The sequence below is a fragment of the Phodopus roborovskii genome, unplaced genomic scaffold (assembly GCF_943737965.1).
Source record: "Phodopus roborovskii unplaced genomic scaffold, PHOROB, whole genome shotgun sequence".
NCBI classification, from domain to species: Eukaryota; Metazoa; Chordata; class Mammalia; order Rodentia; family Cricetidae; genus Phodopus; species Phodopus roborovskii.
In genome coordinates, this window is record NW_026126517.1 from 11,445,772 (window position 1) to 11,466,239 (window position 20,468).

The window sequence follows — 20,468 nt, forward strand, 5'->3', positions numbered from 1 at the left end:
ATTATCAGGGACAAGAAGACTTAACAGAAATTGACTGTCTGCAGCTGGGGAGATGACCCTGAGTTCAATTGCTGATTTGTGCTCAGAATCGTGGAGTTCTGGTCAAACTGAAATACCCTTGATTTCCAGAACTTTGCTTGGGCATCACCAAAGCAGGTTATAAATGGCATCTAGAAGATGAGTAAGAGGAGTCCTTCTGCTTCAGAAGATTTGCCAAGGGTGGGAAGATTGTGAAAACCAGCATGGCTGAGGTGGAGCGGGCAAACGCCTTAACTCTGGGTGTGGGTAAGGGCAGCACTCAGTCCCAGGGGATGTTTTTGAGGAATGGGTGTATGTGGAGTAATTGGAACTGGGTCACAAGTGCACAGCAGCAAGAGTAAAGGAGGCTTTTGGGGTAAAAGAGCCCCCCCCAATTTATAATGAGACTATCACAGCAGCTTTCTTAGACCCCAGCTCAGTTTACACCAGCACCAAAGGCTGTCAGTAAGGAAGGACCTGTGATCCTCCTACTGGTGAACCTGGGTAAAAGAGAAGTAAGCCAAGCCACCCCCTGTGGATACCTGGCGATGGCCAGCTCTCCAGGAGCAACTGTGGCAGGGCCTCGGAGTGATCCCAGAGAGCATTGTTGGCTTCCAGTAGGAAGTGGAGGAGACTGTGGTACTGCAGATCCTGAGTTAGACTGGGTCAGCATGTTTATGTCTTTGTTTCTAAGAAGAAAGTTGAGAGAGTAAAATAATTAGAAAAAAAAAAGTTTGGAGATTAAGGAAGAAAACTGTAGTACATTGTGGTTTTAGCTGTGATTACAGAGTCAGAATATAAAAAATAAATGGTTATGGTAGCTAAGATTAATTTATGAAAGAAAATATTTTTATGAGTTTGGTGCAGCCTGTGCAATAGTTTTCTAGTCGGAGGTGCCTAGCACTGCCTTGGGCCCAGGCAGTGACTCACCCAGCGCTTATTCCAGTCCTGAAAGCCCCATTTATAATAATTGCACTCAGCAGGTGAGCTATATTTTTTATTTTATGCTGTACTTTTCTCAGTAGTTGTTATGTTTAGATATGTTTCCAGATACAAATACTTACCACAGTGTTCAGAACAGTAATATGCTGCCCAGCTCTGTGCCCTTGGAACAGTGGCAAGATTATACAGCCTGGATATAAAGTAACCACATCATTAGGTATGTGTGAGGACACAGGCTGGCTGATACAGGCACAGTGAAATCTCTGGGTGTTTGTCTGAGCACATGTCACTGTCACTAAACAAAGCATGATTGACTCTAGGGTCTTTACCCTAAACATGTACATTTGTGGCACTTTTTTTTTTCTGAGAGGCTCATATCAGAGTAATACTTTGCTAAGTGGCTCATTTTCTGAATTGTATTCCTCCTGAGTGATGACACTTACAGAGATAATCCTGTTACACTTTCTACTCTTCAGCACCTCCCTGTCAGAGTGAATCACAAACCACACCTGTCCCTTTTACACTGTGTGGTAAGAAATCCTTCAGGAGCCTGACAATCCAGTTTTCTGTGTGTTATTTTGTTGTTTCTAGTAGCAGTAATTTTTAGCAATAATAATTTTACAGAGCTTAAACTTCCATAGTTTCACAAAGTGAGTTCACTAAAAATTACAGATACTCATTGGACTGGCTCTTTACAAGTCTGCCAACTTATTTTCTGTGCAGTCGTTACTGATTTTATCATTTACTTGAACGTCCTTAGCCCTAGAGTCAGGTTATTTTCTTGTTTTTATGACTCTTAACATGGTACATTCTTGCTCGGCTGGGGTCATCAGTTAGAGCCAGCCTTCACCAGGCTGCTCCAGCACGCTCAGCTTCTACCACTAACTGAACTGGTTTCATTGGATCCCTAGAAGTTTGGGCTTGCCCGCCTGCCTGCCCGCCCTCCTTTCCTTCCTCCCTTCCTCCCTCCCTCCCTCCCTCCATGATTAGTGGAAGATAGCTGCTAACATAACATTTTGTTTTGACAAATAGAAGGTTTATTATAGTATTTATAAATTCTCTGGTTATAAAATCTGGTCAGGTGGAAAGGAATTTTCAGGTATCTGTTTAATATTTCTTGTTTTTTCTCATGAAGGCTTCTTTTATTTCATATACATATTTAAAATGGTATTTACTTAAAAGTTTGAAAGGAGATTGTTAATCAGAATAGCGAGAACTTTGTAGGAAAGAGGTAAAATTATGTTTGGTATAATACAAAAGTGTGAGGGCTGGAGCTGTAGCCCAGTTGCTGGAGTACTTGCCTGTAGGCACAGAGCCCTAGGCTTCATCACTAGTACATTGTAAATAAGCACAGTAGTCCCAACCCTTGGGAGACAAAGGCAAGAAGTTCAGAAGTTCAAAGTCATCCCTGGCTACAAAATGAATTCTAGGCAAGCCCTGGTTACATAAAACCCTGTGAAAAAGAAGAAAAGAAAAAAAAAATATGTGAAAAGTATTTTAAAATCTAAAGGGAGGAAATTCCATACATTAGTGTGTTTGAAGTTACTTTTCTCCTTTTGCAAAGGCCCTTATTTCTAAACCATTCTACACATATGAGAATTTTATGACTAGAGCATAGTAGGAAACAAAAACAGGATGAAATCACTCCTGAATTTAGTTCTTCGAGCCAGTATAGTTTTGTAACTCAGAATTGTGATGCTTGTTCTGAGTGCCCTGCATGGTTGTGCCAGTGTCCTGAAGCCATCTCCCTAAATATCAGTTGTGCTTTTCATCCTCATCTACAATGCCTGCATGGTTCCCACAGATAAAATAGACAATAAATATTGATTGGTCAGTGTGAGAGTGAGTAAAGAGAACAAACATGAAACCAAAACATCAGGTAAAACCAAGGATCAGTTTTTGTTGTTGTAGTCTTTATCTTACATGTTTTAGCAGTAATTCTAAATTTCTGAAATTCTAATTTAAATATTTCCTTATCCTCTTGTAAGATTATACCAAAATCTGAAAATTGTATATTTATTGAAGTGATCTTATTTTAGAGGGATCACTTTGAACATTTTATTTACATTTCAACTAGGTCATTGTTTTGTGTGACCCTGGCTAGTTTGTTAGAGGATGGAGGGGGTAGCTAATAAAGATTAACTTATTATCATGCGATATGTCTAGTGAAAGTTACCCAGGCTTTTTAGTAGCTTATTTCTATGAAAATTAAATAATGTATGGATGAAGAGAACCTAATAAAGAAATAAAATCCTCCCCTGAAAGGATTTCTTCCAAGGCCAAGCCTTATGTACACAGGTGACCTGGCATGCTCAATAAAAAGCTGTGTGTGTGTGTGTGTGTGTGTGTGTGTGTGTGCGCGCACGCACGCGTGCACACTGGTGCATGTATGTGAATGCTGAAGCTAGAGGTCAGTGCTGGATGTATTTCTCATTTGTCTGCATCTTGGTTTTTGCTGGGCCTCACTGATTAGGCTTAGACGAAACTGTCAAGCAGTGAAGTTCCAGAGCCTCCATCTCCTTCCTGGTGTTAGGACCACTGCTCCCAAATCTTATGCAGTTTTTGGGGATGAAGCTCAAATCCTTTTGCTTGTGTGGTAAGCACTTTAACCACCCAGCCATGTACTCAGCCCTATGAAAAACTTCTTTAACAAAGAACAAGGAGTTGGGAGATCCTGGCTCAGTAAATAAAAGCATAGGTGTGAAGAGCCAGGACCCCATAGAAGCCAGATGAATAGTATGAGCACTTGGAACCCAAAGCTGCCACAGAGAGATGTGAGATGGTGACAAGAAAGTCCCTAGAGCTTGTAGATGAGCTAGTCTGGCATGGGTAGTAGCATGCACACATACATACACTAATGCTCTGTTTTCCTTTATAAAGTGTTCATATTCATTATTCCAATAATCCATAATATATCTGATTTGGGATAGGTGACAAATTTGTTACCCTGAATTGTACTCCACTCCTAGTTTACAAAGTAGAAACTGACTGAAGGCACACAGGCTATTGATAAAACAATATTGTAAAGACAACCTAAGCTCTCAAAACATGACTTCATATTTAGCACACCAGATTGATTATTAATAAGAAACCCACAAAAATCTCTAACAGTTCTCTGTGTTTTTCTTCTCTGCTACATAAGCATCTCTCTCTCTCTCTTTCACTGAGCTGAAAATGAATATAGCTCTGTATGAAGTAACTGTCTCTCAGGGCATGAACAAGTTAATCACTAGCCGATTTTGTACCTATATCAGGATTGTATTCCTGAGTGCTGGATACCCAAAGATGGAGGAAGCTTGTTTTGGTTTTTCACTGTTAAGAGTTTACAGTTATGAAGGGGTAATGGTGTACAATCCAGAGGCCTTTGTAAATGATGCTGCTCTGTGACCACATAGGCAGAGTGCTGCAGCTGCCTTGACTTGTGGGTATTCAGTGCAGCTAAAAGATCACTGAACCTGCTAGAACAACAGCATAGAGGCCTCTGTATGGTGAAACTGGTTAGGGAGAGGAGTTGTAAAATGTCCATTGTATTAAAGGGTGAGGTTTCAGTTGCTCTAGAATTGTAAAACACAGGAAATAAGGTAGTGAGTATAAATTATAAAGGGCCTAATGAACCTGGCAGTATAGTACAGTAATTTAAAATGTTGACTTTGTGCTTACACTGCTTGCATTAGAATTTAATTTCCATCACAGTTCCTCCATGTCTCTATGAGAACCTGATGTCTGAAGATGTAGTGCTTCACTATAAAATGGGATAGTAATGGTAGTTTGCCCATACAATTTCTTCGAGAATTAAACAAGTATGCATTGTAGGGTTGATGAGATGACTTATCAGATAAAGGCACTTGCCTTAAAGCCTGATCATGTGAGTTTGATCCCTGGGATCCACATGATGGAGAGAAGCAGTTCCCTCGCATTGTCCCCTAACTTCCACATACATCTCATGGTGTGTTTGTGCACATGTGGGAGAGCACACAGGGGTGTGGGGGAGAGGGAAGAGGAAGAGGGAGGGAGAGACAGACAGTTTTGAAGTGTCTACACTATAAGGACTAGTCCTTGATATACAAAGTGCTCAATGCTAGTTGCCACTGTTTTTTTTTATTTTTAATCACAATTATGATATGTAAAATATGATAGCTGATAAAATTTGAAAGGTGGATTGCATGACTCTAGCCAGACATAGGAAAAGAAAGATACCAATACAGGAAAAAAATGACATAGTAATTACTGTACAGGAAGTAAAATTCAGTAGCTCAGCTTGTCTTACTAGTACATCCAACCTATTTCATTTACCGCTGGGTCTTTTTCCTTTAGTGTAGTATTTCTTTACAGACTGAGTAATGCCCCCCCCAAGCATTGTTTGTCAGAGATTTTAACTGAAACTATCAAATGACCAATTAAGAAATTGATGTGCTGATTAGTTTGCATAACAAAGTAAGGAATGCTAATTCTCAGACTGTAAAATTTTAAATGGTTATAGAAGTGTATCACATGATTTCAAACTTTTGTTCAAGCCCATATGTGGTTTGCATTGACTGAGAGGTAAAAGAGACATGTTTAGGAGTGCTATAACACTTGTAAGTAATTACATTGTTGGGGCAAGTGCTTAGCTCTGTAAAATCATTTGCTGTAGATAGCATTCGAGTGAACTGCTGTCTATTTTAGTCTATAGTTGTGTGAGGGTTAAAAACTTGATCTAAATGAGTCTATGGTCAGTGACTGTCTAAACTATGTATAAATAGAGCCAGGCCTGGTGTTGCCAGGTTTAGATATGAGATTTAATAAACACACCCTATTTTTTATGACTAATTAATTTGTTCTTTGGTTTATGAATTGTATTTTGCCTATGAAGACCAGTATGTTTTGGGTGTCACCTTAGTTACATTGAATAGCAGTAGTAATCTGTCTTTAAAACTCTGTTTAGTGCCCCAGGTTCTTCAAAGCTGCACAGCATTTATCGAGAGGTATGGCATTGTGGATGGCATATATCGGCTCTCTGGCGTTGCCTCCAATATTCAGAGACTTCGGTAAAACTTTATGACTTTTTTAATTATTATTTAATTCACCCAATCAAAATTATTTCAAAAACAATAACTTTGATAATCATAGTTACCAGTAACATGGTTATGATAAACTAGGAAAGGATATTCATGTTATTCTCCATGTAAATGACATTTCATTACCTGTAGAGTCCCAGAACTATGCATGCTAACCTTCTCAGTACTTCAGTATATTTTTCTCTTTAAAATGTTGGAAAGAGGCTAATGAGATGGCCCAGCATGTGCCTTAGCATGTGTGTCAAAATTCTAATGTAATATATGAGAGATAATGATTTGAAGAAAGTAGCAAGTCACTGAAGTAGTTTATTTCTATTTTATTATTAAAATTTTGTTCTCAATTTTCACATGAATATCTGACAAACGATAATCTCTCACTACTGTTGCATGTAATAATTTGAAGGAAACCACAACTCTGAAATAGAGTTGAACATTTTGGAACTTGCATTCTGTTCTATGGTGTGTATTTTCTTCTTTTCATTAAAGTAATCCTGTCTTGTCTCCTGTTTGGGTTAGTCATGAATTTGATTCTGAGCATGTCCCCGACCTGACAAAAGAACCTTATGTTCAAGACATCCATTCCGTGGGCTCCCTCTGTAAGCTGTACTTCCGAGAACTCCCCAACCCTCTGCTCACCTACCAGCTGTATGAGAAATTCTCTGTGAGTACTAGATAGGATGCATCATCTCAACGTCTCCCTGTAGTTTTGCTGTGTTTTTATTAAAAATGTGTTTGGGTTTAATCTCATGTGAGAACTAATTTTGTGCTAAAACAAACAAACAAACAAACCCTCCTTAAACAAATAGTAGTTATCAAGTGAACTGGCTCTTTGAAGTGTTCAAATTGTTGTTCTTGCGTTTCTGACTTTGAGCTGCTAATTTAGTAGGAGTGACATTGCATACCATCATGCTTTTTAACAGTGGCAACTGAGCACCACAGCGTGGAAGCAGTGTGCCTTCTTGATGCTGTGTTTATACCTTGTCCTATAGATGAGTCTCAGAGTGAGGCTGCAAGTTAGGAACTCTAATTTGGACTAATAAAGCTAACTGGTTTGTTGGGTTATATCTGTTTCAGGATGCCGTTTCAGCAGCAACAGATGAAGAACGGTTGATAAAAATCCATGATGTCATCCAGCAGCTACCCCCACCACACTACAGGTAAGTCATGACTTGGCAGATAGATACTAGCAACCAGAGAAGTGCATGTGGGACACAGCTGAACCTTTGTGACTCCTATATAAATTACTGTTTCTAATAATAGAAGCTGTAGTTCTGTCTCTTGACCACTGTCTTTTACTGGTTTTTAATCTCTATATAGTTAGGAATCCAGAGATGCTGTAGATGGCTGATGTTGTGTACATGATGTATGTATAGGTGTGTGTGTGTGTGTGTGTGTAGTTGATCATGGTTTATTTCTAAAACTTCTCTTTTCAATTATTTAATCTCCGTATGCATAGAATTGTTTAAATAAAATAAGATAAATAAGGACATCACAGCTGAGAGGGCTTTTCATTATAAAAGCACGTAAGCTGCCCAGGCACTATTCCTTGTGCTGCTGAAGTTGTTCAGGCCATCTTTAGGTTTGTAATGCCTTGTTTTTATGCTTTTAGATGTTTGAATCCTTTCCTTTTAGTTCACTGCTGAAAGCAGAATAGCATAACCTCAAAATATCACTGTGTGTAGAAACTTAGTTTTGTGGATATTTCATTTTGAGTGATGTTTAAACTTCATGAGTAACCAAAAAGTGTGTGTGTGTGTGTGTGCGCACGCGTGCGTGCGCGTGTGCTCACTATTTCCTTTTCTGCTGTTAGAAACTCACAAGCCAATGATCTCCACACTGCCATAGTGTTTGTTTCAGTTAGCATGTTGTATTCATTTTCCAGAACACTGGAGTTCCTGATGAGGCACTTATCTCTTCTAGCGGACTATTGCTCCATCACAAATATGCATGCAAAAAATCTTGCCATTGTCTGGGCACCAAACCTTTTGAGGTAATTTATATTTGACTATGAACTTTAGAGAATACATTATTTTATTAACATCTCCCTAAAGCAGCCTGTAAGCATTAGCTAAGGGGCTATAAAAGTGTGGTTTCTTCCACTTTCTTTGTAACTTCTGTGCTGAAGAATTGTGCATTAGGAGACCTCCAGTCACAGCTCTGATGGAACTGTTACTGACCCCACAGATCCAAACAGATAGAGTCGGCCTGCTTCAGTGGGACAGCAGCTTTCATGGAAGTGAGAATTCAGTCTGTCGTTGTTGAATTCATTCTCAATCATGTCGATGTGCTCTTCAGTGGCAAAATCAGCGCTGTCATGCAAGAAGGGGCAGGTATGGCTCAGATGGCTTTTCCTCATTAGCAGGAACAAATGCCTAATAGAGAACTTTGCAATTATCATTTCATCTAATACAATGTGAAAATGGTAAATTAAAATCTGTTACAAACTCAACAAATTGGCAATTCCTTGATGGGTGTATACAGTGAATACTATATGCTGGACTATTATAAATTCATTACACATAAGGATATCTTGCCTCCAGGCTGGGGAGATGGTGCCTCAGTTAAGCGCACTGACTCTTAGTAACAGAAAACCCAAGTTCTGTTTTTTCAACCATCTGCCTACTCCAGTTTAAGGGGATCCACCACCCCCTTGAGGCTTCCATGGGTACTGCATGCCAGGGAATACACAGTCAAAATATAGGCAGAACACCCATACACAAACAATAATTAAACAGATTTTAAACATTTAAAAAAATTCACCCCATTATTAGTATATATAAGGGTATGAGATTTATCAGAAAAAGGAAAAAGTCCTTCTGAAACTAAAAATGTTGAGTGATAACCTTTACCTGATTGATAACTTTTAACAAGGCAAAATAGATTATTATAGAAATTCACTGTTCTTTGGGATGTCACCTTCTGTTTCTTGTGAATTATGAAGCACTGATATTATTCGTTGAAAAACCTTGAAGAAAAGTGAGAACACTGTCACTAAGTAGAGAGTGAAGGTGGACACATAATGATACTGTCATTATTCCTTTTCCTTTTAAAGCTTCTCTGTCAAGGCCCAAGTCCCTGCTGGTCTCTTCTCCATCTACCAAGCTGCTGACATTGGAGGAAGCCCAGGCAAGAACACAGGCTCAGGTCAATTCTCCCATTGTGACTGAAAATAAATACATCGAAGTAGGAGAAGGGCCTGCTGCACTTCAAGGGAAGTTTCATACCATAATTGAGTTCCCACTTGAAAGGTAAAATACACTAAGTCCTGTTTTAAAGTATGGTTTCATAGCTATAAAAAAATAGTTTTCTTTAAATTTTCTATTTTATTATATTAAAATCTGGGGCAATTGTAGAAAACATTTACTTGAATATAAGTAATACCAAATACTTTATAAGGAATGATAAAAATTATTCTTGCAAAGCTTTATAACATAATTTAATTTAAAATAATAGTTGTACAAGGGAAATTGCTAATAAAGTGATACATGTTCACTATGTGGCATTGGCTTTTCTCTCTGAGAAATGTTATTTAGGAATTTTAAAAACAGTTGTGCTGAAACAACTTATTCATAAAGTAGTGAATGGGCAGTGACTTCTGTGACACTGGCTCCTTATCCAGCTCCCACAAACTCCTGATTAGCATTAGAGTCCCTGGTAACTGAGACATAGAGACCCTTCCTCCCAGCTCACATCCGCCTGGTCAGGAACGAGGGCAGAGCCTCCTGTGTGGTTTTCATGAGGGCAGAAGTTGTTGTGCTACCCAGAGAAGCTGTGAACTCAACACAACACTGTTATAAACTTGCTTGAGAATTTATTTTGTTCTCCAATTTTTAGTTGTGCCCATCTGAGCTGATACCCTCACTGCTTGCTTCCCTAAGGAAACACTACTAATGATGTGAATCCCTTACTAGGTTTGTAGGAAGATGAATGCATGTGCGGGTTATTTTTTATGTGTCTGCTACCCCTGTGGTTTGTGCTCATGAATGTAGGGATCTTGTTCCCTAGATGATGTAACACTCATGAAACCTCAGAATTTGTTCTTTTTTCCTTGTTGTATATTCCTCCACCTTCTTTTTTTTTTCTGTGACTGAAAAGCAAGAAGTTGGTACATAGTGTTACTTTGTCATTCTTGAGTTGATCTTGAGCACCCTGCTTTCATGTTTTAGTTCTGATTTACTCAAAAATGTCTTTACTGAGTAGTGATTCACAAAGTAGACATTAGGATGTAGACGTGTTTGGGTTTCATGAAATCCTCATTTCCTCACACTGTTTCACAGTATTAAGGAAAGCAGTTGAACTTCTTAGGTCTTCATTTAATCAGCCTCTTGTGTGGTTATCTGATTTTAAAGGACATTCTAAATATACACAGGTGGTTGGCACACTGCCTGGCATTCAGCATATGCCAGATTCTTAAACCTCCTTCCTCTGTCCTTGTTCTCTCTGCACCTCAGTTTTCTGTTTTATTTGTGGAAGCTTAGTATCATTGTGTTATTTTCCCTTTTTTTTTCAGATTGTGAGGTACAAGGGCCTTTGTGAAGCTGCTGCGCATGTTCCTATCCACATGTTTAGCTTCTAGGTCATGCAGAACCACTGTGCAGTGTGGACATGGAAGGGAGAAGGCTTGTCTTCTCTTCCAGTTGTGCCTCTCCAGGCTGTTTTTCTCTTTCTACCATTTGTTCATTTCTTTTTCTGTAGGGAAATAGAGCCTCGGTTATCTTAATACTGATAATCTCTTTTCTATTTTGTAGAAAGAGGCCTCAGAATAAGATGAAAAAATCTCCTGTAGGCAGCTGGCGTTCCTTTTTCAATTTGGGGAAGTCATCTTCTGTCTCTAAACGCAAGTTACAACGTAATGAGAGTGAGCCCTCAGAGATGAAAGCCATGGCTTTGAAAGGTGAGCACTCAGCCTCCTCGTCCTGCTGCAGCAGACTGCCTGGTGGCTCCTGGCACCTACTGCTGTTCTTGTGATTGTCTTCTCTGGGTGTCCCTTCCCCTGCCGTAATGACACAGCTCACTGTAAAGTGTCCATGGTAGTATGGCACAGGTGAATTGTCTTCAGGTCTGATTATTATCAACTCATGGGATAATATAAATTATGTACAGAAGATAGATTCCATACATACACATTAAAAATTAACTACATTTGTGACATTGCTTCTCTATTGTAACATAGCTTATAATATTGCTGGTAATATGCAAATTCTTCTGTGTTATATACTTGTTTTGATAGTTAATTTTACAGATTTAAAATTTATAGAACTTTCACCATACTTTTCAAATGTATAACTATAATAACAAGTGACATTCTCTATCTCCTAGGTAATTTGCTGGTATTGTGCCCTATCAGTTAGAGCTATTACTGTTGAATAAAATACTCTATAAAATAGTTTTTAAAGACTTGTGCTCGAATAAGAACACCTTCTTAATCTAGGAAATATAGTAGTGTTTTTCTCCTTTGGTACTGTTACAAGTAAAGTTCAGTTCATTTACATCATTCAGTTTGCAAATATGTATTTAGGTATTTTTATAGCAAACTATGAAGAAAGAAAATTAAGTCAGTGCCCTGCATTAACAGTCTAATTAGGAAGGAATCTGTAAGAAAATGACTTTGAGTATTAGGCACAGCTGAAGTAGAATTCTGTTTGGCATCTTTGACAGTCATTGTCAGTTCTCATGGGAATGGGCTGATAGGAATGCTTAACTCTAGAAAAATAAATGTTATGTTATGTGTTTGGAATTCTTGCCTGCATCTGTGTGTGCACTCCATGTGCCTGGTGCTCATGGAGATCAGAAGAGGGCACTGGATTCCCTGGAACTGAAGTTACAGATGGCTGTGAGTTGCCTGCTGTGTGGGTGCTAGGAACCAAACCCATGTCTGCTAAACAGCATCAGTGCTCTTAACCACTAAAGCAGCTCGCCAGCCCCTCAGAAGAGAACTTTTAACTTGGGTGTTGAAGGAGGTGCAGTTCACCTGATTTTTAAGGGGATGAGAGCAGGGTGGGAAGAAGTTGGAGAAAAGAGACTTTTAAAGGACTGCAAGAGATTTTGTTGTCAAGAGAGAAGAGCAGAAGGAGGTGATTAGGAAGGATGCAAAGAGTTTAAGAGACAGAGCCTAAAGCACCTGCAGTTTGGAGTGCTTGCTACCAGCAGGTCAACAAGACATGGGAGATTAGCAGGCAAGATTAGTACATATGATTAAAATAGCAGTCTCCTGAGGTTGCCATTGTAAATAATTACAAATTGAGACTGAAGCACAAAAGTATGTGGAGTCTGGCAGGTGCCAGCTTGACTGTGGTCACCTGTAAATTCTCCAGGGAAGATTCCTTCCCACACCATCTATCCCGCCATGGCTTCTGACATCTCTTGCCTTTAGGTAGCATCACTCCAACTTCCAACAGTGTCTCCTTCTTGGTGCCTCGTTGTCTTGTATTTTTTTCAAGGGCACCATCATTGAGGATTGGGCCACTGTAAGATATCATCAGAGAGGGAATGGTTCAGTGGTCAAAAGTTCTTCCAAAGGACTAGTTCAGTTCCAGGCACCTGTAACAAACTCTGAGGGATCCATCACCCTCGTCTGACCTCCTAGAGCACTGGCATACATGTACATACACTCACATGAACCATACACATGAGTAAAAATAAAACTTAAATACATCACTCAAGGTTACCAAGTTGGTCATCAGGAAACATAAGGAAGAAGTTCTGTAATTCACCTCTGTGTGAAAATTCACAGGCTTTAGAAAAGGGTTTATCTTCACATGAAAAGCTGAATAATGTAGCACCTTACATAGTAGAGTGGTAAACTCAACATGGCTATAAAAATGCATAGCTAACCCCACTTGGAAATACAAACTTAGGAAAGACACCGAGCCCTTTAATTGCATAATCCTTAAAAATCACAGGTTTTACACTATTTGATTTTGATTGTTTAGGTGGCAGGGCAGAAGGAACCCTCCGCTCAGCTAAAAGTGAGGAGTCTCTTACTTCTCTCCATGCAGTTGATGGTAAGACTAAAGTGTTCTGTGATGGCTTGCATAAAAGAACATGCACACAGCAATGGTGTGAATGTGTGCTTAGCAAGAAGACTATGAATTATCACTTCCAGTAGTATCAGTATTTATTAAATATGGTTCAATTAAAACTCATGAATCTTTTAATATGGTGACATATTTCAGCATGAATGCTATTTATATCAAATGGCTGAAATGTTTCAAAGCAAGTATTTATATTTGTCAGTGCTTAAAAGCAAGTGTCACTAATTCCTTTAGATTTGGTATGGGAGCAGCTTTGAGCCTCATTTGTTAATGGATGATGGGTGGTCTCCATTACTCAAGGGCTCTGCCTCCAAAGAAGTCATGTCCTGACAGAACTTAGGAAGGTGAAGTTATAGCCTAAGTTGAAACTCAAGAGCAAACTTTATGAAAGTGTTATGCTATACTGTGTAGCTTGGGTTTGCTTGAGAAGTGAAAAGCCGGGTCTGGTAAAAAAAAAAAAAAAAAAAAAAAAAAAAAAAAAAATGTGAAGTATTTTAAACGTGTGAATGGAGTACTTTATAAAATGTGCATAAATACTTTTTTATAATTATGAAGAAACATTTTTCTGTAAAAAAATAGGACACAATAAGGATATTTTCCCATAATAAGCAACTTTTTTTTCTGTATTATGCCCAAAGTGTTATTTTAAGAATGGCTTCTACTTATAAGTCATATGTGAAGCCAGTGATAAAATGAGACACAAAGAAAGTGAAAAACTTGCCCAGTGCCACACCAAAACTCAATGGTGGATCAGTAATATAATCTGAGCCTCTTGCCTTTTTCTTATCCAGGCTACAGATAAGACAGTGCACTCTTTGCTGCTTATAGCATGTGGTCTTGCTGATTACTGTTTGATTCGGAAGTTCTCTTAGCACAAGTGTGACTGACATCTACACACCCAGAAACAGTTTGTGGGGAGAAGTTAAAAGTTGCATTTTTCTTACCCTATGCAGTATTACTACTAGTTAGGTGACTAACTGTGGTGTTATGTTTCCTGTGACATTCATGCTTTGACACTGTTGTCCATTTTTACCAGGTGATTCCAAGTTGTTCCGACCTAGGAGACCCAGATCTAGCAGTGATGCACTCTCTGCCTCTTTCAATGGAGAAATGCTGGGGAACCGCTGCAATTCTTACGATAATCTGCCCCACGACAATGAGAGTGAAGAGGAAGTAGGGCTGCTCCACATCCCAGCTCTGGTGTCCCCTCATTCTGCTGAGGACGTTGACTTGAGTCCACCAGACATTGGAGTGGCCAGTCTGGATTTTGATCCCATGTCATTTCAATGTAGTCCTCCGAAAGCTGAGTCAGAGTGTCTGGAGAGTGGAGCTTCCTTTCTGGATTCGTTAGGGTTTGCCAGGGATCAACCAAATACCAGTAAGAAGGATGTGGAAGCAGGTGGTAGCCAGTCTCAGACTCCAGGCAGCACTGCAAGTTCTGAACCTGTGTCGCCAGTCCAGGAGAAGCTGAGTCCCTTCTTCACCCTGGACTTGAGCCCAACTGAGGACAAGTCTTCTAAACCATCTTCATTTACAGAAAAGGTCGTTTATGCTTTCTCTCCGAAGATTGGACGGAAGCTAAGCAAATCTCCTTCCATGAACATATCTGAGCCCATTTCAGTGACTCTTCCGCCTCGGGTGTCAGAAGTCATTGGTACTGTCTCCAATACTGTAGCTCAGAATGCATCACCTCCATCTTGGGATAAAAGTGTGGAAGAAAGAGATGTCATAAATAGATCCCCCACCCAGATAGGAAAGATGAAGTCAAGTGAGAGAGAGGCACAGGAAGGAAGTGGGCCTGAAGGGCAGCCCCTGGAGCAGGGGGCAGCTGAAGAAGTAGAGTTGCCAGGGAAAGAGGAGCGGCCTGTCTCAAGCAGTCAGAGCAAGGCTGTACCTTCTGGACAGAGTCAGACAGGTACCGTTTGTTCTCCTCCATTCCTTCTCTAAGCTAAGAGGGGTCTTCCGTCCTGTGTGCCATCTGTGCCTTTTAAGAGAGAGCCTTCTCCGCAGCTAGGCTAGAATCAAAGAGAATGTTTATCTGAATGGTGCTGAAGGTTCAAAGCCCTAAACTGAGTCCAACAGAGCTCCCCAAAGGGCAGCCCCTGGTCCTGCTTCAGACCTTCACAAAAGACCCCTTACCTCTTTGGACAGTCAGAATTCATGGATAAATTTTGCACAACTTTATAGCTCTTGATTCTATTTTCTCTTCTGATACATATCATATTATAGCCTTACAAGTTAACCAGCCAGTCTACACCACCAATGTAAAAACTGTTATCACAGTCTGTAAGCACTGGAAGCTTGTATTCTAAGTGGCCTTTTCTAAGTCAGGTGGGGACCTGCTTCCCCTCCACCCCAGTTTGCAGCCTTTAAGCACTGTGTTAGTTTTCCTTTTGAACCATGTGTATTCTCAACAGCGTTTGCATGTGGGATAGAAGATCATGGATTGCCATTTTGAAATATGGAAGGCTCCTGCTTTTAGTGATCACATGGGGAGTGTTTGGCTTTCCGTGTAGGATAACATAAGCTACCTTTTCATTCTAATTTTTTTTCCCAATTTCCCACTAGGAGCAGTTACCCATGACCCCCCTCAAGATCCCGTTCCTGTCAGTTCAGTCTCTCTTATCCCACCACCACCGCCTCCGAAAAATGTCGCCCGAATGTTGGCACTAGCATTAGCTGAGTCTGCACAGCAAGCCTCAACTCAGACACTGAAGAGACCAGGGACTTCCCAGGCTGGGTGTACTAGTTACGGAGACATGGCAGTTGTTACATCCGAAGAGAAGCTGCCTAGCTCCTACTCTAATGTTACTCTAGATAAAACCTATTTCCAAACGGACCGACCAGCAGAGCAGTTCCACCTGCAGATGAGTGGACTCGGAAATTGTAACCAGCCTCTCCCAGAAACAGCAGCTATGGGAGATCCCACTCATTCCAGTACAACTGACCCTGGGGAGCAACTCCACCAAGTAGACTTAATAGGGAATACGCTACATCGAAACCATTTATCTGGGGATCCAGAAAAGGCTAGAAGCACTTCAGCTCCCTTAACAGACTCAGAAAAGTCTGATGACCATGGAAGTTTCCCTGAAGACCAGGCTGGGAGGAGCAGCATGCCCACTGTCTCCTTTGTGGAGCAGGACCAGTCTCCACTTCATTTCTCCAGTAGAGATCAGCCCCCCTGTTACCTTGCTGCCAGTCTGGATAAACCCCATCATTCCTCAGATCTTACAGACAAATCTCCCACGCCTTCTACTTTGCCTAGGGACAAAGCCCACCCTCCTTCTGGGTCCCCTGAAGAGAATACCAGCACAGCCACTATGGCTTATATGATGGCAGCTCCGGCAAGAGTTGAAGCAAGCACCAGAGATACCAGCAGGGTCATGGCTGAACAGCCAACTGCTGCTGATTTTGTGGCTGCCACCCTTCAGCGTGCACACAGAACTAACCGTCCCCTCCCCCCACCTCCTTCCCAGAGGCCTGCAGAGCAACCACCAGTCTTGGGGCAGGTACAAGAAGCACCAAGTGTAGGATTGAATACTTCCCACAAGGTAAGACTGAGAGGAAGTAAATAAAGTAATATACTGTTTCCAAAGGTATGTCACTTTTCAGTAAGATGTGTTATCTTTGAAATACATTTCAGTCAAGTGGCAGGTTTCCATGAAGCAGCTGCTGTTTGAAGTTGAAACATCTCTGCCTTTACCTGGCAACTAGTTTTGCAGTAAAGACAGCAGCCACTGATGAATACAGTTTAACCAACTTGTTGCTTTCCCTTCCTGGAGCATGGAGTCCTTCACAGTAAGATTCTGACAGAATGAACAAAGTGAGCCCAGATATCAGGCCTAAAGTGGGGGTTCTCTTTTCCAACTCCATTACGGACTCACTGTGACTGAGCCAGTCATGGAACCACCCTGTGGCAATCCCTCACATCTGTACATTGGAAGGGCATTATCCTCTTACGGGCTCTATGGAAGTATAAGGAATGATAATATCCCGCAAATTTCGTGTGTTTTGTTGGTTTGTTTATTTGTTACATTTTCAGCCATAACCAATAAGCAGCTATATTCTGCAGTTAAATACGTGCTTTGGTGAAGGAATGTTAGACACAGAATGCCAAGGTGGTTTGTTTTTTTTTCTTATTTTTCCTTAAAAAACAAAACAAAGCAAAGTAAAGCAAAAACAGAAGTACCTCAGATTTTGTGGTCACCTTAAACCAAAAGTTAAACATCTAGTCATTCCTGGAGAAAGTTATTTGTAGCACCTGTGTCTTGGGAACATTTAGTGTGTAGACCCACAAACAGGATGGACAGAAAGAAGATGTAGTAACAAACCCCAGACAACCACTTTCCAGCTCTTCCCTGTATTCGGAGGTTTAAAACTGTTCACTGAGTGGGACTGGGTCACTTTGAAACTCCTTCCAGCTGATAATATCAACTGTTTTCATTTTTAAAAATCCTTCTGGTCTTGGGGCTAAGCTTAGACCAATAGGCAGGATGTTTATTTTTAAGCCTAGCACTGTTTTTTGTCTAACCCTGTGTTTGGGTTGACATATTAGATTCCACTATGGGCAACCTCTCCTCATATTTAAAGCCTAGCATGAATTAGAAAACACTGCATATTTCTCCACAGGTGGTAATGTACCATGTGGCCACACAAATGCTCTTTTCCTAGCCATGGTGTTAAGTCCAGCGTGACTACAGAGTTTGGGAAAGTTCACGCTGCCACCCTGCACATTATAAGGGTTTGGCTCCATTGGTGTGGCATGGGGGATGTTAAACAACAGATTCTTAATGTCACTGTCTTTCAGCAGGTCCAGGGAGTAGCTCCAATTCCAGAGAGGCCACCTGAGCCTCAAGCCATGAGTGATCCTGCATCCATCTTTGCCAACGATGATAGTGAAGCAGCCCAGTGTCCCATGGCTGCTCCTGCTCCCCAACCAGGACTGCCTGAGAAGGTGCGGGAAAGCACCAGAGCCCCACTGCTCCACCTGCGTGCTGAGTCTTTTCCTGGCCATTCCTGTGGCTTTGCTGCCCCTATCCCCCCAACAAGGACAGTGGAAAGCAAGATGGCAGCTGCTATGCACTCCAGCACTGCAGATGCCAACAGCAGTTCAAATTACCACTCCTTTGTTCCTTCCTCAGCCTCAGTGGATGATGTATTGCCTTTGCCACTCCCCATCTCACAACCTAAGCATGCTTCTCAGAAGATAGCCTATTCCTCCTTTGCTAGACCTGATGTCACCACTGAGCCCTTTGGTCCAGAAAACTGTTTGCATTTCAATATGACTCCAAACTGCCAGTTTCGTCCCCAGAGTGTACCTCCACATCACAACAAGCTGGAACAACACCAGGTGTATGGTGCCCGGTCAGAGCCACCAGCTTCCATGGGTCCTCGTTATAACACTTATGTGGCACCGGGAAGAAACCTGTCTGGACACCACTCCAAACCATGCAGTCGGGTTGAGTATGTTTCTTCTCTGGGCTCCTCAGTTAGGAATGCCTGTTGCCCTGAAGACATTCTACCTTACCCCACCATCCGGAGGGTACAGTCCCTCCATGCACCCCCACCTTCTATGATCCGTTCTGTTCCCATTTCACGGACAGAAGTTCCCCCAGATGATGAACCAGCCTACTGCCCAAGGCCCGTCTACCAATATAAGCCATATCAGTCCTCCCAGGCCCGTTCAGATTACCATGTAACTCAGCTTCAGCCTTACTTTGAGAATGGACGGGTCCACTACCGTTATAGTCCATACTCCAGCTCCTCAAGCTCCTATTACAGTCCCGATGGAGCCTTGTGTGATGTTGATGCCTATGGCACAGTCCAACTGAGGCCCCTCCACCGCCTGTCCAATCGTGATTTTGCTTTCTACAATCCGAGGCTGCAAGGAAAGAACTTGTACAATTATGCTGGTTTGCCTCCACGCCCACGGACCAACATGACTGGCTATTTCTCTGGTAATGACCATAATGTGGTTAATATGCCCCCCACTGCTGATGTAAAGCACACCTACACCTCATGGGACCTTGAGGACATGGAAAAATACCGCATGCAGTCCATCCGGAGAGAAAGTCGAGCACGACAAAAGGTGAAAGGTCCTGTTATGTCACAGTATGACAACATGACACCAGCTGTGCAAGACGACTTGGGAGGGATCTATGTCATCCATCTGCGTAGTAAATCAGATCCTGGGAAAACTGGACTTCTCTCTGTGGCTGAGGGGAAAGAAGGGCGGCACCCAGCCAAAGCTGTCAGCCCTGAGGGGGATGACCGATCCTACAGGAAGCATCCAGAGCCTGAATTTGACAGAGCCCACCATCATGGGGGGTATGGCAGCACACAGGTAGAAAAGCCATCCCTCCCACAGAAGCAAAGCAGCCTTAGGAACAGAAAGCTTCACGAAATGGGTTGTAGCCTCCCAGAGCACAGGGCACATCAGGAAGCAAGCCATAGGCAATTATGTGAATCAAAAAATGGACCACCTTATCCACAGGGAGCTGGCCAGTTAGATTATGGGCCCAAAGGGATGCCAGACACTTCTGAACCAGGCAGCTACCATAACTCTGGAGGGAAGTATGTCACATCAGGGCAGGAGTCTCTGAGAATGAACCACAAGGAAGTGAGGCTCTCCAAAGATCTGGACAGGCCTCGAGCCAGGCAGCCGCCTGCCCCCGAGAAACACTCCAGAGACTGCTACAAAGAAGAGGAACACTTCACTCAGTCTATGGTCCCACCCCCCAAACCCGAGAGGAGTCACAGCCTAAAACTCCATCATACCCAGAACCTGGAGAGGGACCCCAGCGTGCTATATCAGTATCCAACACACAACAAGCGCCAGAGCAGTATGACTGTTGTGTCCCAGTATGATAACCTGGAGGATTACCACTCCCTGCCCCAGCACCCTCGAGGAGGCTTTGGAGTGGGAAGCATGGGGCCCTATGTGCCCTCTGGCTTTGTCCATCCACAGAGCAGGACATACGCCACAGCATTGGGTCAGGGGGCCTTTCTGCCCACAGAGTTGTCCTTGCCACACCCTGACACACAGATCCATGCAGAATGAGCCCTGGGAGCAATAGAGTTGAAGCAGCCTCTGCTGGACAGTGGACTGTTCTATTTTTTTCAATAACCAAAAAGATTTAAGGAAAAAAAAAAATGCTACAAACCCCCTAACCACATGAAAGAAGCATAATAAAAGTAAACAAATCACACCTTCCCCTCCCACTCATTACCGCCTCATCCATCTATAGGCTGTGTTGTTTGTCTTTAAAGAGATCTGGATGATTGTACAGCGCTGTGCTGAAAGCCTAGTGAAGAAGTTCTCACCGCAGACCCTACTTCCGTGCAGGGCTGATCTGTACAACTTTAAGGACCACCCTTAACTAATTTAACTTTGACCTTTCTTAGCACTTGCTACCTA

At 41.8% G+C, this 20,468-nt stretch overlaps 1 protein-coding gene across 4 annotated transcripts in view; it reads left to right on the plus strand.

The window, feature by feature from the left end:
* The window catches only part of Arhgap32 (Rho GTPase activating protein 32), a 230,322-nt gene extending 210,065 nt beyond the window's left edge, over positions 1 to 20,257 (plus strand). For all 4 annotated transcript variants that reach the window (XM_051197026.1, XM_051197027.1, XM_051197028.1 and 1 more), the window contains 11 exons: positions 5,885 to 5,987; positions 6,534 to 6,678; positions 7,092 to 7,174; positions 7,900 to 8,007; positions 8,202 to 8,347; positions 9,070 to 9,265; positions 10,766 to 10,911; positions 12,950 to 13,021; positions 14,088 to 14,966; positions 15,620 to 16,602; positions 17,859 to 20,257. In XM_051197026.1, coding sequence (XP_051052983.1) covers positions 5,885 to 5,987; positions 6,534 to 6,678; positions 7,092 to 7,174; positions 7,900 to 8,007; positions 8,202 to 8,347; positions 9,070 to 9,265; positions 10,766 to 10,911; positions 12,950 to 13,021; positions 14,088 to 14,966; positions 15,620 to 16,602; positions 17,859 to 20,111 — 5,114 coding nt within the window. In that variant the 3' untranslated portion in view covers positions 20,112 to 20,257. The remainder of the gene's footprint in view (positions 1 to 5,884; positions 5,988 to 6,533; positions 6,679 to 7,091; positions 7,175 to 7,899; positions 8,008 to 8,201; positions 8,348 to 9,069; positions 9,266 to 10,765; positions 10,912 to 12,949; positions 13,022 to 14,087; positions 14,967 to 15,619; positions 16,603 to 17,858) is intronic.
* Positions 20,258 to 20,468: the final 211 nt, after the last annotated feature.